Consider the following 15,486-nt stretch of genomic DNA (forward strand, 5'->3'; position numbering starts at 1 on the left):
GACAGCCCTAAAAAATAAAAGTCCATTAGAAAAGTCGAGTTCTTTGTATAAGTTAAATGTATTCATTGATCAAGACGGAATATTGCGAGTTGGAGGAAGGCTACGGTATTCACCATTACTTGAAGATACAAAGCACCCAGTTGTTATTCCTCATAAGTCAAGTTTGGCTAACTTAATTGTAGCCGACGCACATGAAAAAACTTTTCATGGAGGACAGCAACTGGTACTTAATTTCATACGCACCAAGTACTGGATCAGTCGGGTAAAAAATATTGTAAGAGTTTATATACGTCGTTGTGTTCCCTGTATACGATATGCGGCGACCACGAACCAACAGCTTATGGGAGAGCTTCCAGCTTGCAGAGTGACGCCCAGTAAGCCATTTCTTAACTCCGGTGTTGATTATGCGGGACCTATCAACATTAGAGTCTCCGAGGGTCGTGGACACCGGTCGTATAAGGGATATATCTGTTTGTTCGTGTGTATGGCCACACGCGCAGTACACATTGAGGCTGTTTCAGATATGACAACTGAGGGTTTTCTGGCAGCATTCAAACGTTTCGTTTCCAGGCGCGGTCAGTGTCGGCACATCTGGAGCGACAATGGTACAACCTTTGTGGGCGCTGCTAGAGAATTGCAGATGGTTTTCAACCAAGAGAGTTTTATGTATAAAGACATTGCAACTGCTCTTGCAAACTCTCAAACAGAATGGCATTTTATCCCTCCCCACGCTCCAAATTTTGGTGGATTGTGGGAAGCAGGGGTGAAAAGCGTAAAACACCATTTGAAACGAGTGTTAGGTGACTCCACTTTGACGTTCGAAGAGTTATCTACAGTCCTATCTCAAATTGAGGCATGCCTAAACTCCAGGCCACTGTCCCAGGGCAGTACCGATCCAGAGGATCCTGTACCTCTGACTCCGGGTCATTTCCTAGTGGGTCAACCATTGGTAGTGGCGCCTGACTACAATTATGAGGATGCCACTGTTAGCACTTTACGCAGATGGCAATTAGTGCAGCGCATGGTGCAGCACTTCTGGCGTAGATGGAAGCAGGAATATTTAACAAGTTTTTTCCAGAGACATAAGTGGAATGTTCGTAATCCTGACTGTAAAATAGGTGATGTAGTTTTAATAAAAGAAGATAACTTACCTCCTGCTAAGTGGTTGTACGGCAGAATCGTAGAACTGCATCCGGGTAAAGATAACTTGACGAGGGTTGTCACTGTTCGTTGTAAGGGCACTATGATTAAACGTCCAGTTTCAAAATTGTGTTTTCTTCCTGTTACTGAATAATACAAATTTTGTATTGGATTAATTTAATTGTTTGAAATGAAAGTTGCGTATGTTTTGATAAGAGTTTTAATTTTACTTATTTTCTTTATTGTTACACTCTGTTTAATTTAACAATGTATTTTACTCTTATGCACTCTTATGTATTAGTTACAATGTTTATCTAAGATAAATTAGTTTATCTAGTACCTAACTATTATTAAGCACTTGTTAAGTAATTTGTTGTATTTATTTTGTCATATTACTTTGATGGAAACCATATGTATCCGACCCAATGTTTATAAGAAAAAAGCCGTCCATTATTTTTATCATACAGTCCATTGTTCTTTTAATTACTAAGTTTTTTCATGGTGGGCGGTACGAAAAGGAACATGTTCCTTTTGGTGGGCGGAATGTTCAATTGTAAGTCTTTCTTATAAGGATATACTCGGTTCCAACACCATACTACAAATTAAGAATAATATTTATATAAAAACTACCATATAGCTCGATAGATGGTGTTGGGATCGAGTTAAATCGCGATATGGTTTCGTTACCGGCAAAACATTAGGGTACTTGGTTTGACAGCAATAAATTTGTCTCGCTCTGAGGTACTGCGTTTCATTGTAGTATCAGTGGCTTCATAGGACTATGTGCCGATATTGTTCAAATGGTGATACCACCGCTTCACATTAAACCGATGCGATGTGAAGCATTGTGTGAGTGAGGTTATCGGGGGCCCAATGAATCCCCTTCCCAATCTTCCCAATCTCCGATTCCCCAACAACCCTTAAATTCTTAACCTACAAAAGGCCGGCAACGCACTTCTAACGCCTCTGGTGTTTCAAGTGTTCATGGGCGGCGGCGATTGCTTACCATCAGGTAATCCGTCTGCTCATTTACTGGTTCATACTAAAAAAAGTTTAGTTATTCGAATATTTCATTTATTAGCCAGTTCCGAAAGCAAATCAAGTACGATAGCATACATCATTTGGTGTCAACGACATTTCCCCGCTTTAACTTTGTCTACCAGAAACATCAAATTGTTTCGCTACACGGCTTCTGAATTCTTTATAATTTTCCGATGTGAGCACAAGTTTCACGGCGCCTTGAGTTTTTCTTTTCCAACTGCAGAAAATGTTTTACAAAATATGGAGGACGCCGCAAGCTCTTTACCACTCTCCAAATGTTTAAGTAATGATGGGGTATACAGCGGAAAATGCGTGTTCGGTTTTTGCTTTTGACACTTTCATCCCAATCTATGTCAGTTATATGTATGGTTTAATCTTCAATTGACGTTATAACATATGCGTTTCAATTGTACTTTTATCTTTTCTTTATGGAAAGTAACGTAGTTAGTTATAAGATGCAAGTTTGAATATCGTTCAATGATTCCTGATAGGCGTTATGGACATTTTAAGTTCAAAACGAAAGGCTTAGTTACTCTAACCAGGAATGTATCCTTCAGTAATTTTTTGGTGTAGCTCAAGCAGAAGAAACCTGTTTCCCCTTCAAAAGAAGAAAGACGATGTCTGATGAATATTAAATATAAAAAGAAAGAGAGACGACATATTCTATGTAATTACAAAACACTATTTTACATAAGCTTCAGAGGTAGACCTGAAAAGGTAATTATAAAAGCAATATAGAAATTAATTCGTTTACATACATAGTCTCTTTACTATGCAGATTCGTCTCGTTTTGAGTTTTGACCCAATCTTGCCTCATTCTTTTAAGAATAATTAACTTAATTATTTTAATGGGATAGGTCCTTAGCTACCCGACGGAGAGTAGATCTTGACAAAGAGATTATATCAGATGGCAGCATTCAGCTTCCCATTTATAATCAGTAAACAAAACGGACTTTAAATTCATTGAAAAATACGTGGTTTTCTCTGTAAATGGACTCTATTTCCGTTCTTCGTTTTTATAATGGGTATTTTGCTGACAGACCGTGACATTTTTATATTCAATGGATTTCAAGGAATCTTAGGTAAACAATTATTACCTACTCAACACGTGTGACAAATCACTTACTTCGCTGTAAAGTTACCATATTTCAATCCCTTCTTTTCTATTGCATCGTCCAAGTAACAAATAACAATTTAAAGTATGCAGGTAACAGCTTAAAAAACTATTACACTTTCTTCCCCGCAATTTACGACCTTAATAACAACATTTTTCTGTTGAAATTCCCTTGTAATTAACTCATTTAGAAACATTGTTATATAGAAAGAAAACGACGAGACTTAAATAGGATCTTCTTGTTACATTTTAATTACTAGTAGTGTCGTCTATTTTTAATGTTCCCATAATTAGTTAGAGGAGTTTTAGTGTCGCGGTGCGGCGGCGCGAGTGTGCATATTCAGTGCTTGTAATTTCCATAATGGATTTCTAGCTTACATACACTTTACGTCACATCACGACATTTTACTTCGAAGTTTTGTTATTTTTGACTAATTAATGCTTACACCAGTGATTTTACTGTTTGATTGTTTTATTTTAATTTGATGCAATCAAATCAAGAAATGTAAGTGTCAAGATACGATTGCTTCCAGACGCTTGGCAACTGTTTCTTGGTATTAATGTAGAGTAGATAGCAACAGCGAATTCTTAAGTATAAGATAACACCTCACTAATACATATCACACTTTTCAATCCGCGAGATTTTATTCAAACATAATTGATGTATGACAAACAAGAGACCGAAATCTACATCTTTCAATAATGAGGTATTAGGAAACCATCCAATAAGACTCTCAACATACATTAAAACCTCGATCGAATAAGAATGAATAATTCAATACATTATTTAGAACAATACTCGTTATAAACTGTGTTCATTTAATTTGAATACCGACGCAACTAAATGATTCTGTCCAGATTTCCTCCACATTCTATTATTATATTGTAACGTAAGCAATGTCGGTTTTTATTTATACAGACTTTTAAACAGCAGTTTTTAACTAATCTAAGACGTTCATAAATATAATTGACCTATAGCTGTGCTATTTTTAGTTAGGTAATTGCTAGTTGCAGTGGCTCATATAGCTGTCAGGTATTACCTGCTGAAGTGGCTCCCAGTATTTACGATACGGACAGCCGCCCGCATACATTATTCATGTACAAGGACCTCAATAAGTGTCACTGAGTCAACAACTGTTGTTGAAAAACTCAAAGGATTCGGGAATCAAACAAATCTGACCCAGTTTTAAACGAACTTTTCACTTAATATCGTTGTTTTCTGTTTTAGGAAAAAAAAAAATGTTGAAACAATCTTAAATATTTATTTGCGATATTTACGGAAAAATATAACACCATAGGTACATGTCCGTGAATTTAGCGTCAAATACAGAATATATCTAGACGTCAAAGGTTCGGAGTGAAGCATCCGTATCTTATCTAAGGGATGTCCATAGAATGCCTTCATTATTGTGTTGAAGGCATTGTATGTCAGTTGCGTTTCAATCGCGAACTGAGACAGCGGTGACAGCGAAAACTTGTGACTTGATCATTTTCTTCATTACTTTATTCCTGTAGCACATTCCAAGTACCTATTGTAGGCTGCAAGCACATTTAGTAAATTCAAGAAGTAACTAAACTATGCAACGTGTTTAAGATAAATGTATCTATTAGTAATCAGTTTAAATAAATCAACTACGTAGATTTTATTTATATACATTAACAATAGTTTATAACAGTTAGACTATTAAATAGTAAATATTCACTTGATTTAATTAATTTACGTTAATAAGCTTAAACTAAAAAGCCAGTGTGTGGTAGCTACGGTGGTTAGGAACAGTATTCATAAAGATGCGGCTCGTAGAGTAGTGCGAGCGTGTATAGTAGGCTGTAGCTATTGAATAGTGTCGATGTAGCGGCCTCGCGACAACTTCTCTACTATCTGTTTCGTTTCCCGCCTGCGAGACAATTTAACTTGACAACGTGGACTCTACAACAAAGGCTGCTCGCTCTATTTAGCGCTCAGCCTCTACCAATGGGAGAGTCGTTGATATTAAACGCTTTTCTCGCGCAAAAGTTACCATAGTTTTCGTTCAACAAAATCGTAAGAACCTAATTGCTTTTTAAATTTCGTGAGCATAGTCACTTTATTTTTGACAAATATCTACTAACTTTGAAAGTTAAATAAAGTTAAAGTAGTCCTTTGAGAAAATTCATTTCTCGTTTACAAATCTCGAACTAGTCCGCCTCCGCTCAGGAACAGATTTGCCAGTTCAACACCCGAATAAACATTTATTCGGAGTTTAGCGTTAAAAAGGAAGTCCAAACACCCTTAATCGTGCAAATACTGAACGTACGACATTCAAGTGAGACGTTACGTCGACGTTACCGTGTGATGTGGAGGAATATTTGTAAGCGTTCTTTGTATGATCGGGAACGAGTGTAAACACGGGTGCGCGGCGCGGCGCGGCGGCGGCGTGGCCGGCGGGGAGGGACACGGCACTCGGGCGGCCGCCGCCGCGCGATCCGCCCGCACCATGTCGGTGCGCGTAGACCATCGCGACCGGGACAGGTTCTCGAGGCATTCTTCCCGAGCTTCCGTCGATCTTGCTTTTCCAAGTAGCTCTACACGAGACCACTCTTTCCGCTCGGTGCATTCGGCCCGCGTGCCGCGAGCAGCTAGCGATGATTTGATGGTGCCTGTGCGCACGCTACGATCGGCTTCGTGTCGCGTGGCTCCCGGTGCGCCGCATCGCCTACGCCGCCACCACTCGTCGGCAGCAGAATGCGAGCGCGCGCGCCGCTCTCGCAGACACACGCTCGAGCTGCCCAACAGCCGTGGCCCGAGCGTCCGCAGCCGGTCTCCCGAGCCGCCACCGCCTCCGCCAGAGCCCGAAATCCCACCAGAAGACGCCAGCAAGGAAGCACGTCGGCGGCGCGTCGTGGCGGCCGTGGCAGCGTCCTTCTTCGCGCTGGCGCTGGCGTCAGTCCTGGTGGTGGTGGTGACGCTGACTCACAGCTCTGGGCGCGCACACAACCAAACGGCCAAGTACTACACGTCCTCCGTGCTGCACCATCCTCTCAGTGAGCCCCGTTCATGTTGCCCCACCGTCGCCCCTCCCGCTTCGCATGCGACTGTCTCCGACCCTGAGTGCCAGGGGCTGCGAACGTCGCCGAGGCGGCTCGACTGCACATCACCGCCACCATACGCGGTATATAATATTCAGACAATACACACATGAATCAGTTACGAGGTCCTCGCAGACAAAACACCGAGTGATTCTTGAACCACCGATGTCTACAAACTTGTAGCAAAAGTTTAGTAAAAGAGATGGTGGGATGATAAATAACCAAAGAAGGTAATGATAGCAGAATGTCTGCCATTATTACTTTCTGCATAAATATTTTTTATCAATATGCTTTGGTGGTATTGAGGGGAATTACTTGGTTTTTGTCACATTGGGACTCGATACATACAGGCCACACATGCTACGCACGTTCGCAACCCCTTTCTGCATGATTAGTTATTGTATAATATAGATGTCACGTGTTTGTGATGGTTAATGTTACTGTTGTATTACTTTTAATTACAGCGTATCTGGTGGCAAGTTCATAAATTATGACTTGCTACTATTATTATGAACTGTCGAAAGCATACGACGCGCACTGTGATGTAGTGCTGAAATAATTATCATATCCATAATTATACGTCTTTATCATGTCATTCACGTATATTCCAACAATATACTGTAACTTATGACACATACGAAGGTTAGTATTTTACTGATGTTCGTCTACCACTCGTGTTAAACACTTTTGTCCCGTTCGTCGTTTCATGGGAGAGTAATTTCGTTGCATGATAATGACAATAAAAAGTCTAACTAAAACGTTTTAAACTGAAGGCTCATTAGACTTTACTCTAGGTATGTACATTAATTTAAAAACTATTTTCTTTAGAAATTAGGCCTTTATAATTTCGACGAATCATTTCACAAACTGTATTGACGGACCTATTAAGAGTATCTTCGAGACCTTATAAAAACAGAAACACTTTCATACTTCGTTTTGATGAAATATTAATTAATTTTCTATTTTAAATTTAATTAAAAATAAAATGTTAATTGTTTTTCCTAAATAAGGATTGATAACGAAAATAAATACGGTACAATACAATATTAAAACAATGAATCTCAATACATATTCGCGTGTTCTGTCAAATATGTGTTTGGTGATACGTTAGCCCCAAATATGTACATACGTCCCCAAAGGGTTTTGCGTAGATATTAAACGCTTTGTAAATAACGATTTGCACATTGCCTAACAAACATGACTTTTAAACCGATTAAAAACTGCTAAAAACAATATATCACTTTAAAATTAATTAATGTTTGACAAAATCTGATTTCACACGTGCTATACGTAATTGTAAAATATTTATCCAAAGAATGTATGAAATAAAAACATACAACTAACATTGAAAAGAATAAAAACTGTTTGATAAACCAAAGTATAATCTTAAAAAGGTCCTTTTGAAACATTAGCGGTAATAATAATGCCATCTTAAAAGCTTACTTCTTTTTCTTGTCATAGCGTTTAGATTTCCTTTCACAAAAAGAATAAAATGACCTATTAAACAAAGTGGGAGTCATAGAATATTGTGTCCTTTTGGAGCAGTTTTAATGAGGGCAAAGTCGGTATTGGCTTTTGAAAGAAAATATTATAAACATTGCCTTCTTTTTATAAAGTCGGTGAAGAGTTTTAACCCTTATACGTATACTTTAGAATTTATATGTAACGAAGAATAAAAGTATATCGTATGGAGAAATCTCTTATGACTTAATTTAAACCACATATTTGTTATCATTTTGGCTGACGATATACGAAAAATGAGCGCTCTTTGAGCTAATTTGAACACTCTTGAACATACCTAGACAACCATATTGCAGCGGTTCTGTGACCAAGGAACATCAAGCTATATTTATTTTGGTTAATATTTTATTATAGTTTTCGTTTTTTGTTTCGCACGAATACTACTTGCAGTTTCTTTTAACTCATATGAGTGATCTCCATACTGTATAAAATGAGTATGAGTATGAGTTTTTAACTATGTGTATTTATCACAATTAGTTTCTCACGACCACTTGATTCGTGATCCTTTATAAGTTCTACCCAAGAGACTGGCTAATATATTCTGGTACAACATAAGACTTAATGTTTCTGCCACATCTACATTATGTATGAACTCGATCATGATTCTTCTTCGATCGCAAAAAACTTTTCGGGGAACACATCACTCATGTCAAAACTTATTATTAGGTATATAGGTCATCAATAGAGACGCCTGGCTTTTTGACTTTATTCGTGTTTCACGGATCAACTCCCGATTATGGTATTCGAGTTTTATTCTAACATTTGCCAGGACAAAAATTATGTCTACATTGATAATCATTCGGAAAATTGTGTCGGAGTTGATGAAATATGGTACGAATGATATGAATTCTCCATTTCTACCTTTTAAATATAAATGAATCATTTGGCTATCATTCCGGAATCGTAGTCATCGTTTGACGAACGTTAGTAGATGCTTCCTACGCACCGTACGCACGATAAAAATCTGTTTATATTATAAACTTGTTATAGATTTACATTGTCTTAGTTGCGGATACTGCGGTCATTTTACTACTTATTTATATTTCCTAGAACATTGTTTTAACACGACAATACAGTTTAACACAATGCATATTTTCGCCAAGTTATTTCTGGTTTTGAACAATGGGGTTCATAATATTGAATAGCATGATTTTGGCACTACTACTACTGCCAAGCGTTGTAACTATATCAGTTTTCCCTGTGGACTTGTTATTTAAACCGTTATTGTTAAAAGCACATGTTCAGTACTGGCCGTTTATAGGCCGTTTTTGATGGTTATGTGATGCCATTTAATGTGATGTACAGAAACGGCAGTAATCTGTGCGTGTTTACAAAATGTCAGATTCGTTCACGAGAAATAAAACAATAGGCGCGCGTTTTAAGGGACGCTGAATTTAAAATGCATTTTGATTTCCACCATTTCCCGTCAACTGTAATAATCCAAAATCGTCGCCGAACTCATAAATCTGTTACTGACGTGTAAAAGAGCGCTTGGAAATATATTTGCTGAATGAATGGTTTGATTTATGAAAATGTGATTTAACAGAAGGTTTCCTTTCGTAAAAATTTGAGAGGAATAATGACAATTCCAAATCATGCAAGTGTAAATTTCTGACAGATGTCTTTTTTGTTCTAAAATAGATATGTCTGAGATATGTTCAGCTTTGCTAGTATTACAAACTCTCTGATATTCATTAATTTAGATCCTATTAAAGCTAATCGCCATTCAGAGACATTTAATGATTACTCAAACTATTCCTTAGTAGCGATTTTGTTCCCAAAATAATTGCTAAGGGCTGGGTTAAGTAACCATTAAATGACTCCGAGAATGTAGGTAAGAGTTTAATTAGAGAAATGTATAACTGAACATTAAATTCACAATCTGCATCTACAAAACAAACAAATCTAACTGATAACGAATCATACCTATCGCTAAAAGAGAAAACGTTTTAGACAAAATGATTTTCATATTGCGGTTTCTAGAGCAATGTAATATAAGGAAATGTTTGAATCAGCTAAACCAAAATAAGACCGTTATTGCATGACGTCCAGTCCACGTCTACGGGCATTGAGAGTTTCCAATAATAACTGAAGTATTCGCCGTGGTTTGTGGACTTTGTTAGACGGGCCTGATAGTGCGGTGCAAGCTAAATATTCACACTATTATTACTACGAGTATCTGTCTTCAGAGTTCAAAGTTTGAACTCAATCGAGTTCTGTTTGGTGCAGTTTTGTTTACACTTACGGCAACTACAGATTTACGCTTTGTGTATAACTGAGTGCTACCTTGTGTAAATACTCGTGTATTGCTTGTAGGTTATCTTTCGGATGAATAGCAATGATTGTGAACTAATGAAATATTTATTAACGATGACAAAAGTTTTTTTTAATATATGATACTGTTTTTTTGTACGGTAAATAATACCTATATGCTACGTTCTATTTAATTTTTTTTTCTATTGAGGTACATATTTGTAGTAGAGACTTACATATATGTATAAGTATATGTACTTACATGTATGTATAAGTACAAACATATATAGGTATTTATTTACTTTCCTTCACGTTCATACTGTTGACACAGACGTGCCGAGTGTTGTTAATTAGTAACTGATCAAATTCAGAGTAGAAATGATCGTGGAAACCGCAAATTCCAAGAAATAAAATAATTAAGTACCAGCTTACAATAACATTTAAATAATTTATCTCGTAATGGCAAACCGATGTCTGTCTGTACAGGCAGTTAAAATGGGCTTTAAAGTACGTTTATTTTACATTACAAAATCTCAAATTCTTACCAAGTTGTTGGAATGTTTTAGGGGAGTTCGACATTTTTGCTCTGGGTAAAGAAAATTCTTCTTTTGTTGTTTGAAACCATTAGAACAAAAGCAAATTAAAAATTTTGTTTAGATAGATATATTTCACGTTACCCACCTGCACGTTTTAGATTTTTTCTTTACTAAATTCGACTCTAATATAAATCAAATTCAGTTCAAATTACGGAAATTTTTGTTCATTCCGATATAGGTACCGTTTACCTGTATGGCGATACATGACAAGTGACAGAATACAGAAGTCGTCATAAATCCCACATCCGCACATATGAAGTTTACATGTGAATAAACATTGATAGAAAATCCCAACGAGCAACTGTTGGGCAGAAAGCCGGCCAGACACGATCACTCCTTTTCTTAGGGAACTTTGCTGTTCCCTAAACCTGCAATAATGTGCATTGAGATACGTTCTAGAACGCTCTTTCTAAAGCCTCGATTACTATAGAAAATAATATGCTTCAAACTTTACTTATATATTACTAGTTGCTATAACGCATGAAAGTTTGTAAAGTAAGTACCCAAAAAAGAAACTCACATACAAAAATAAAGACTAAAATATGAATGCAGACGCATAAATTATTTCGTCGTAATCATAACTTACTTAAATTTTCTTAAAAAATATAACGTAACAATGTGTCGCCATAAGGTCTTTTCATAGCCATGTTTTTGACTCGACCTTTACTAATGCGATATGGCCTCTTGTATAAAAATGCATATCATTCATCGATGAATAACAATTTGTATACAGCTTGGAATCGAAAAGTCACACCAGAAAGGTAGCGGTACAAAACCCTCGAAATGTAACAAAGAAAAAGGTTTGAATGAATATCATCTCAACATTTTTCCTTACCGCGCATAATAACTTCAGAAGAGGCGGTTTCCCTTTTTTACACTTTTATAATAATGGAAAAGGGCGCACACAAAATGTAGGTTTAAACCATCCATCCAGTATAGCCCCGTAGGCATCCGACATTAATTATAACTTATTCCAACTTGTTCTCAAATATGTAAATAGCGAGTAAACACGCTGTTGTAGGATTACGAATGATAGCTAAATAATACGCAAAAGTAAATCATCATTTTGTGTTGTCTGGCCTGCGTTTTAGGTCGGCTCTTAATATAAACGTATAAAAAAGAATAGTATAAAACATTTTTATCCATTCCTTTATATAGAGAAAATATTTAAGCGAACCCGATTTTTTTCTTAACTTATCTCGACAAATTGCAAGAAATCAAAGTTATCACGAAAAAAAGATTAATTGAATAGATTAACTTGGTCAATGTCGTTGAAATACTTTCAAACCAATTTGGTTCAGGTATCTACTGCTATGTAAATTATGATATGAAAAACCGTTTATAATTTAATCTAGTCGGCTACTCGAGTTTAGTAGAGCGAGCTGATGGTCCGTCTACCGGATTCATACGAAACTTTTTACTGAAAAGCACTAACAAGCAACCAGTGAGGCGAGGAAAGTAGTCACTAGTGTGCCGAGTACTCATAGATCCATAGGTGCCTATACACATACTGAATATGGAACTTTTTTAATTTCACGCTTGATTCGAAAACTTCCACGCGACTGGGGAGTAGCGAATGCCAAGAACTCAACGTTGTCATTCAACGTACTCACGTTTCTGAACCAATGATTTGCGTCATTCCAAATACATTAATTTTAAGTTGCTTCGCTTTGTTCCAAATGCACAATTGAAATTGGATGTGCGGAAAAAGGGTTCAACTCTGTTCACTAAGCCGGAGCAAATAGGTTTACCAATTATTAACTGGGTCAAAAGTTTTACAGTGCTTATGTGGTGCCTAATAATGCCTAAACACTAAATTAAGTCCAGAAAATAATTTCTAATTAACTTTGTTTTTGACAAAAAGAGATATTTCCATAGCTTGCCATTTGATTTTCTTTAGACTCTTTGATTATTGTCGGATCTCATTTATAAAATAGTTTAACATATCTTTGGTAGACACTACATCGAATAATTTCATATTACATTCATACCAACATTGGCTTCGTAACTGGCGTTAAATAAAGAGGCAGTTACGTCAATTAATTCAACATTATGAACGTTCCTGAACTGTAACGTAACCTAATTAGTGCTAGACGATGTTTGCAGCGCGAGCAATATGTAAATGTACAATAGTAGTCGTGTGTACAAAGAACAACGCTTTTAGTTTACTGCGGGGTGTGAGACCGTTGTCCCATTTCATATACGATTCGATTAAGCCCCCAGCACATGCCACAATGCGTTCTAATCGCACGCATGTTCGAATAAATTAATTCTAACGCATTTTCATCATTTTATATCAACACATATTAGCTTCAAAACAGGATTCAAGTATTTACATATAGAAAATGTGAGAGGAATTGAATCAAATCATTGACTCCGTTTGCATATTAACATCACCTGAAGAGTTTTAACGTATTTAATTACTTTGCTTTCCGGGTTCCAACGAAGTTAAATAATTAGCCTCGAAATGAGATGCGAAAAGCAATCAAAAGTGAATAAGACGTTTAATCGAGTATGAAAAGTCACATGTAGTAAGGAAACTATTAATGAATAAATAATCGAACAATCAAGCTTCTCATATTTCGCTGGAAAGCTTTTCAGCGTAGAACAAGTTGTTCAAATGATTGCTTGGAGCGACGCGCGACATATTTCCCGCGGCGGATCTCACTAGTGTATCGTGGCACTAATGGGGTGTACATACAAAGGCAAGGCAGGCTTACCACCACGTAAGTAAAGTCAATTAAAGTATAGGTGTGCTCAGTTTATTTCATACATGTGATCGGGTGGCGCGCTCATCTATCAGTGTCGTGTCGTTCACGTCAGCCAAGTGGAAGTAAAGCCCTGTCAGACGAAGAATAGTCAGTACACCGTTTATTTTAAAAAATGACTTTTTTATACCATGTTCGTATACTCCTGACTGTCGTCTCACTAATGGTTTACGTAACTCAAAGGATGATTCTAAAAGTGTAGCAGGTTGAGGTGTATTAAAGATGCGTTTTTTGAAAATAAAAGGTTGTGATACAGAACAGCTTTACCTCTCAAAATATATAATACAAAGTTTCATATAAATTCTAAAGATCTGTGATCTTTCTTGCTTGATGCTCAATGCTAAGTTTAAAATAAATGTCTTAGGTTTATTTAATGGGAGAATTTTCTTTAAATTCGACGAGAGAAACATTTTGATTTGAAATTATGAAGATCACTCGACTAAAATAGTTTGCTTGGATAAATACTGAGTCGAACTAGTTTGCCAAAATATTGATTGAGGAGTCAAACTCGACTTGAGTGTAACTTACTTAAGTAACATTGGAAGTATAATAGTATCATTGAGTTAATATAATAATTGTGTTGAAACATTCACTTAGCGACAAAATTCACAGAACAGATTGTCTGTTCTGTGTACGTGTAACAAATAATTTATAGAATAGTCGCTTCTGCCAGCGGATTCGCTCGCGTTCTCGTCAGATAAAAAGTATACTATGTGTTATTCCAGACCATAATCTATACCTGTTCCCAATTTCATTCCGTACTCTTCAGCCGTTTTGACGTGATTCAGTAACAAACACAAACACATAAACTCACAAACTTTCGCATTTATAATATTAGTAAGAAGACTCTAATCATATTCATAAACAAAGAGGAATAAAATATTCTTATACGATTTAAATCATAATAAAGAAGGCAAATAAAAAACGTATTGTCTTTTTAAAAACAAACTGATTAACCAACTGAAAATAAACAACAATCGCAATAACTCACACAAAATTACAAACTCACCTACAAAATGACAGAACAAACCTACCACATCCACACATACTCATAATAACACGAACATGAAAGTTTTGAGGAAGTTAATCGTATCAGCGACAAGTCAAAAGTTCAGAGAATCAATTCCGCTGGAGTTAAATAACAGGCGTTCGTGGAACAAATTTTATGAGGCACTTGTTGATACGACGTTTAAGCCGGCTTTGGGCCAACGAATATTGTGTCTCCACCCTAATACATGTTAATACTGGCTCTAGTTGCGAACCGTCTTTTGTAAACTCCGCTTAAATTGAACCTTGTACAGATAATAAGTAGAATGGCACACAGATAATGTTTTATCCATATTATAACGTACGTGAATGTTCTTTGATGTACGGTTTTGATATTTACTTCCATATGCATAGAGATCTGTTTCGATTGCTTGTGGAACTTCAGTTTTTGTATTATGTTAATTTACCTCTTTGTTCAATTTATGTGGCCAGTGACTGCCTCGTTGGGTGAATGGTCGCAAGTGCGACTGACGGACAAGGGGTCTCGATTCGATTCTCGGGTTTGGCAAAGTATTGCTGGGCATTTATCGGTTTTTCGAAAATTTCTCACGCAGTCTAGAATTGTGCCCGGTATATGACAATAGGCTCACCCCCTATTACATGGAACTTATAACACAAATGGTGAAAAGTGGGTGTACATTGTACAGCGGCATTACGTTCCGTAATGTGCACCTCTGCCTACCCCTTCGGTGATAAAAAAGCGTGACGTTGCGTTTGTGTATATTGCAAAGTTAATACGAGTAACTGCTACACACAAACAAGACTTAAAGAAGTAGTAACTAGAAGTGTCTATTTTTAAACATTAGCAAAAAAGAGACTCGTGTTATGATTTAATGTCACTCGTCTTCGCTCTGTGGTGTTATTGTTCGTTCATGTCTGCTTGTAGGTCAGTTACTTGCCGTCTGTCACTTCCAGGCTGACAGTTTATGCGTTTGTTACT

At 36.8% G+C, this 15,486-nt stretch overlaps 1 protein-coding gene across 2 annotated transcripts in view; it reads left to right on the forward strand.

The window, feature by feature from the left end:
- LOC118268220 (atherin) overlaps positions 1-15,486 on the forward strand; it is a 129,409-nt gene that overhangs the window by 74,582 nt on the left and 39,341 nt on the right. Inside the window, exon 1 of one of the 2 annotated variants that reach the window (XM_035582605.2) lies at positions 5,644-6,281. The exons of the other annotated variant lie outside the window; for it this stretch is intronic. Within the exon in view, the coding sequence (XP_035438498.1) occupies positions 5,659-6,281 (623 nt within the window). The 5' untranslated portion in view covers positions 5,644-5,658. Of the gene's footprint in view, positions 1-5,643; positions 6,282-15,486 lie in introns of those variants that run through there. 2 annotated transcript variants of the gene reach the window in all.

Source organism: Spodoptera frugiperda, chromosome 29, assembly GCF_023101765.2.
Source record: "Spodoptera frugiperda isolate SF20-4 chromosome 29, AGI-APGP_CSIRO_Sfru_2.0, whole genome shotgun sequence".
In the NCBI taxonomy this organism is placed as follows: domain Eukaryota; kingdom Metazoa; phylum Arthropoda; class Insecta; order Lepidoptera; family Noctuidae; genus Spodoptera; species Spodoptera frugiperda.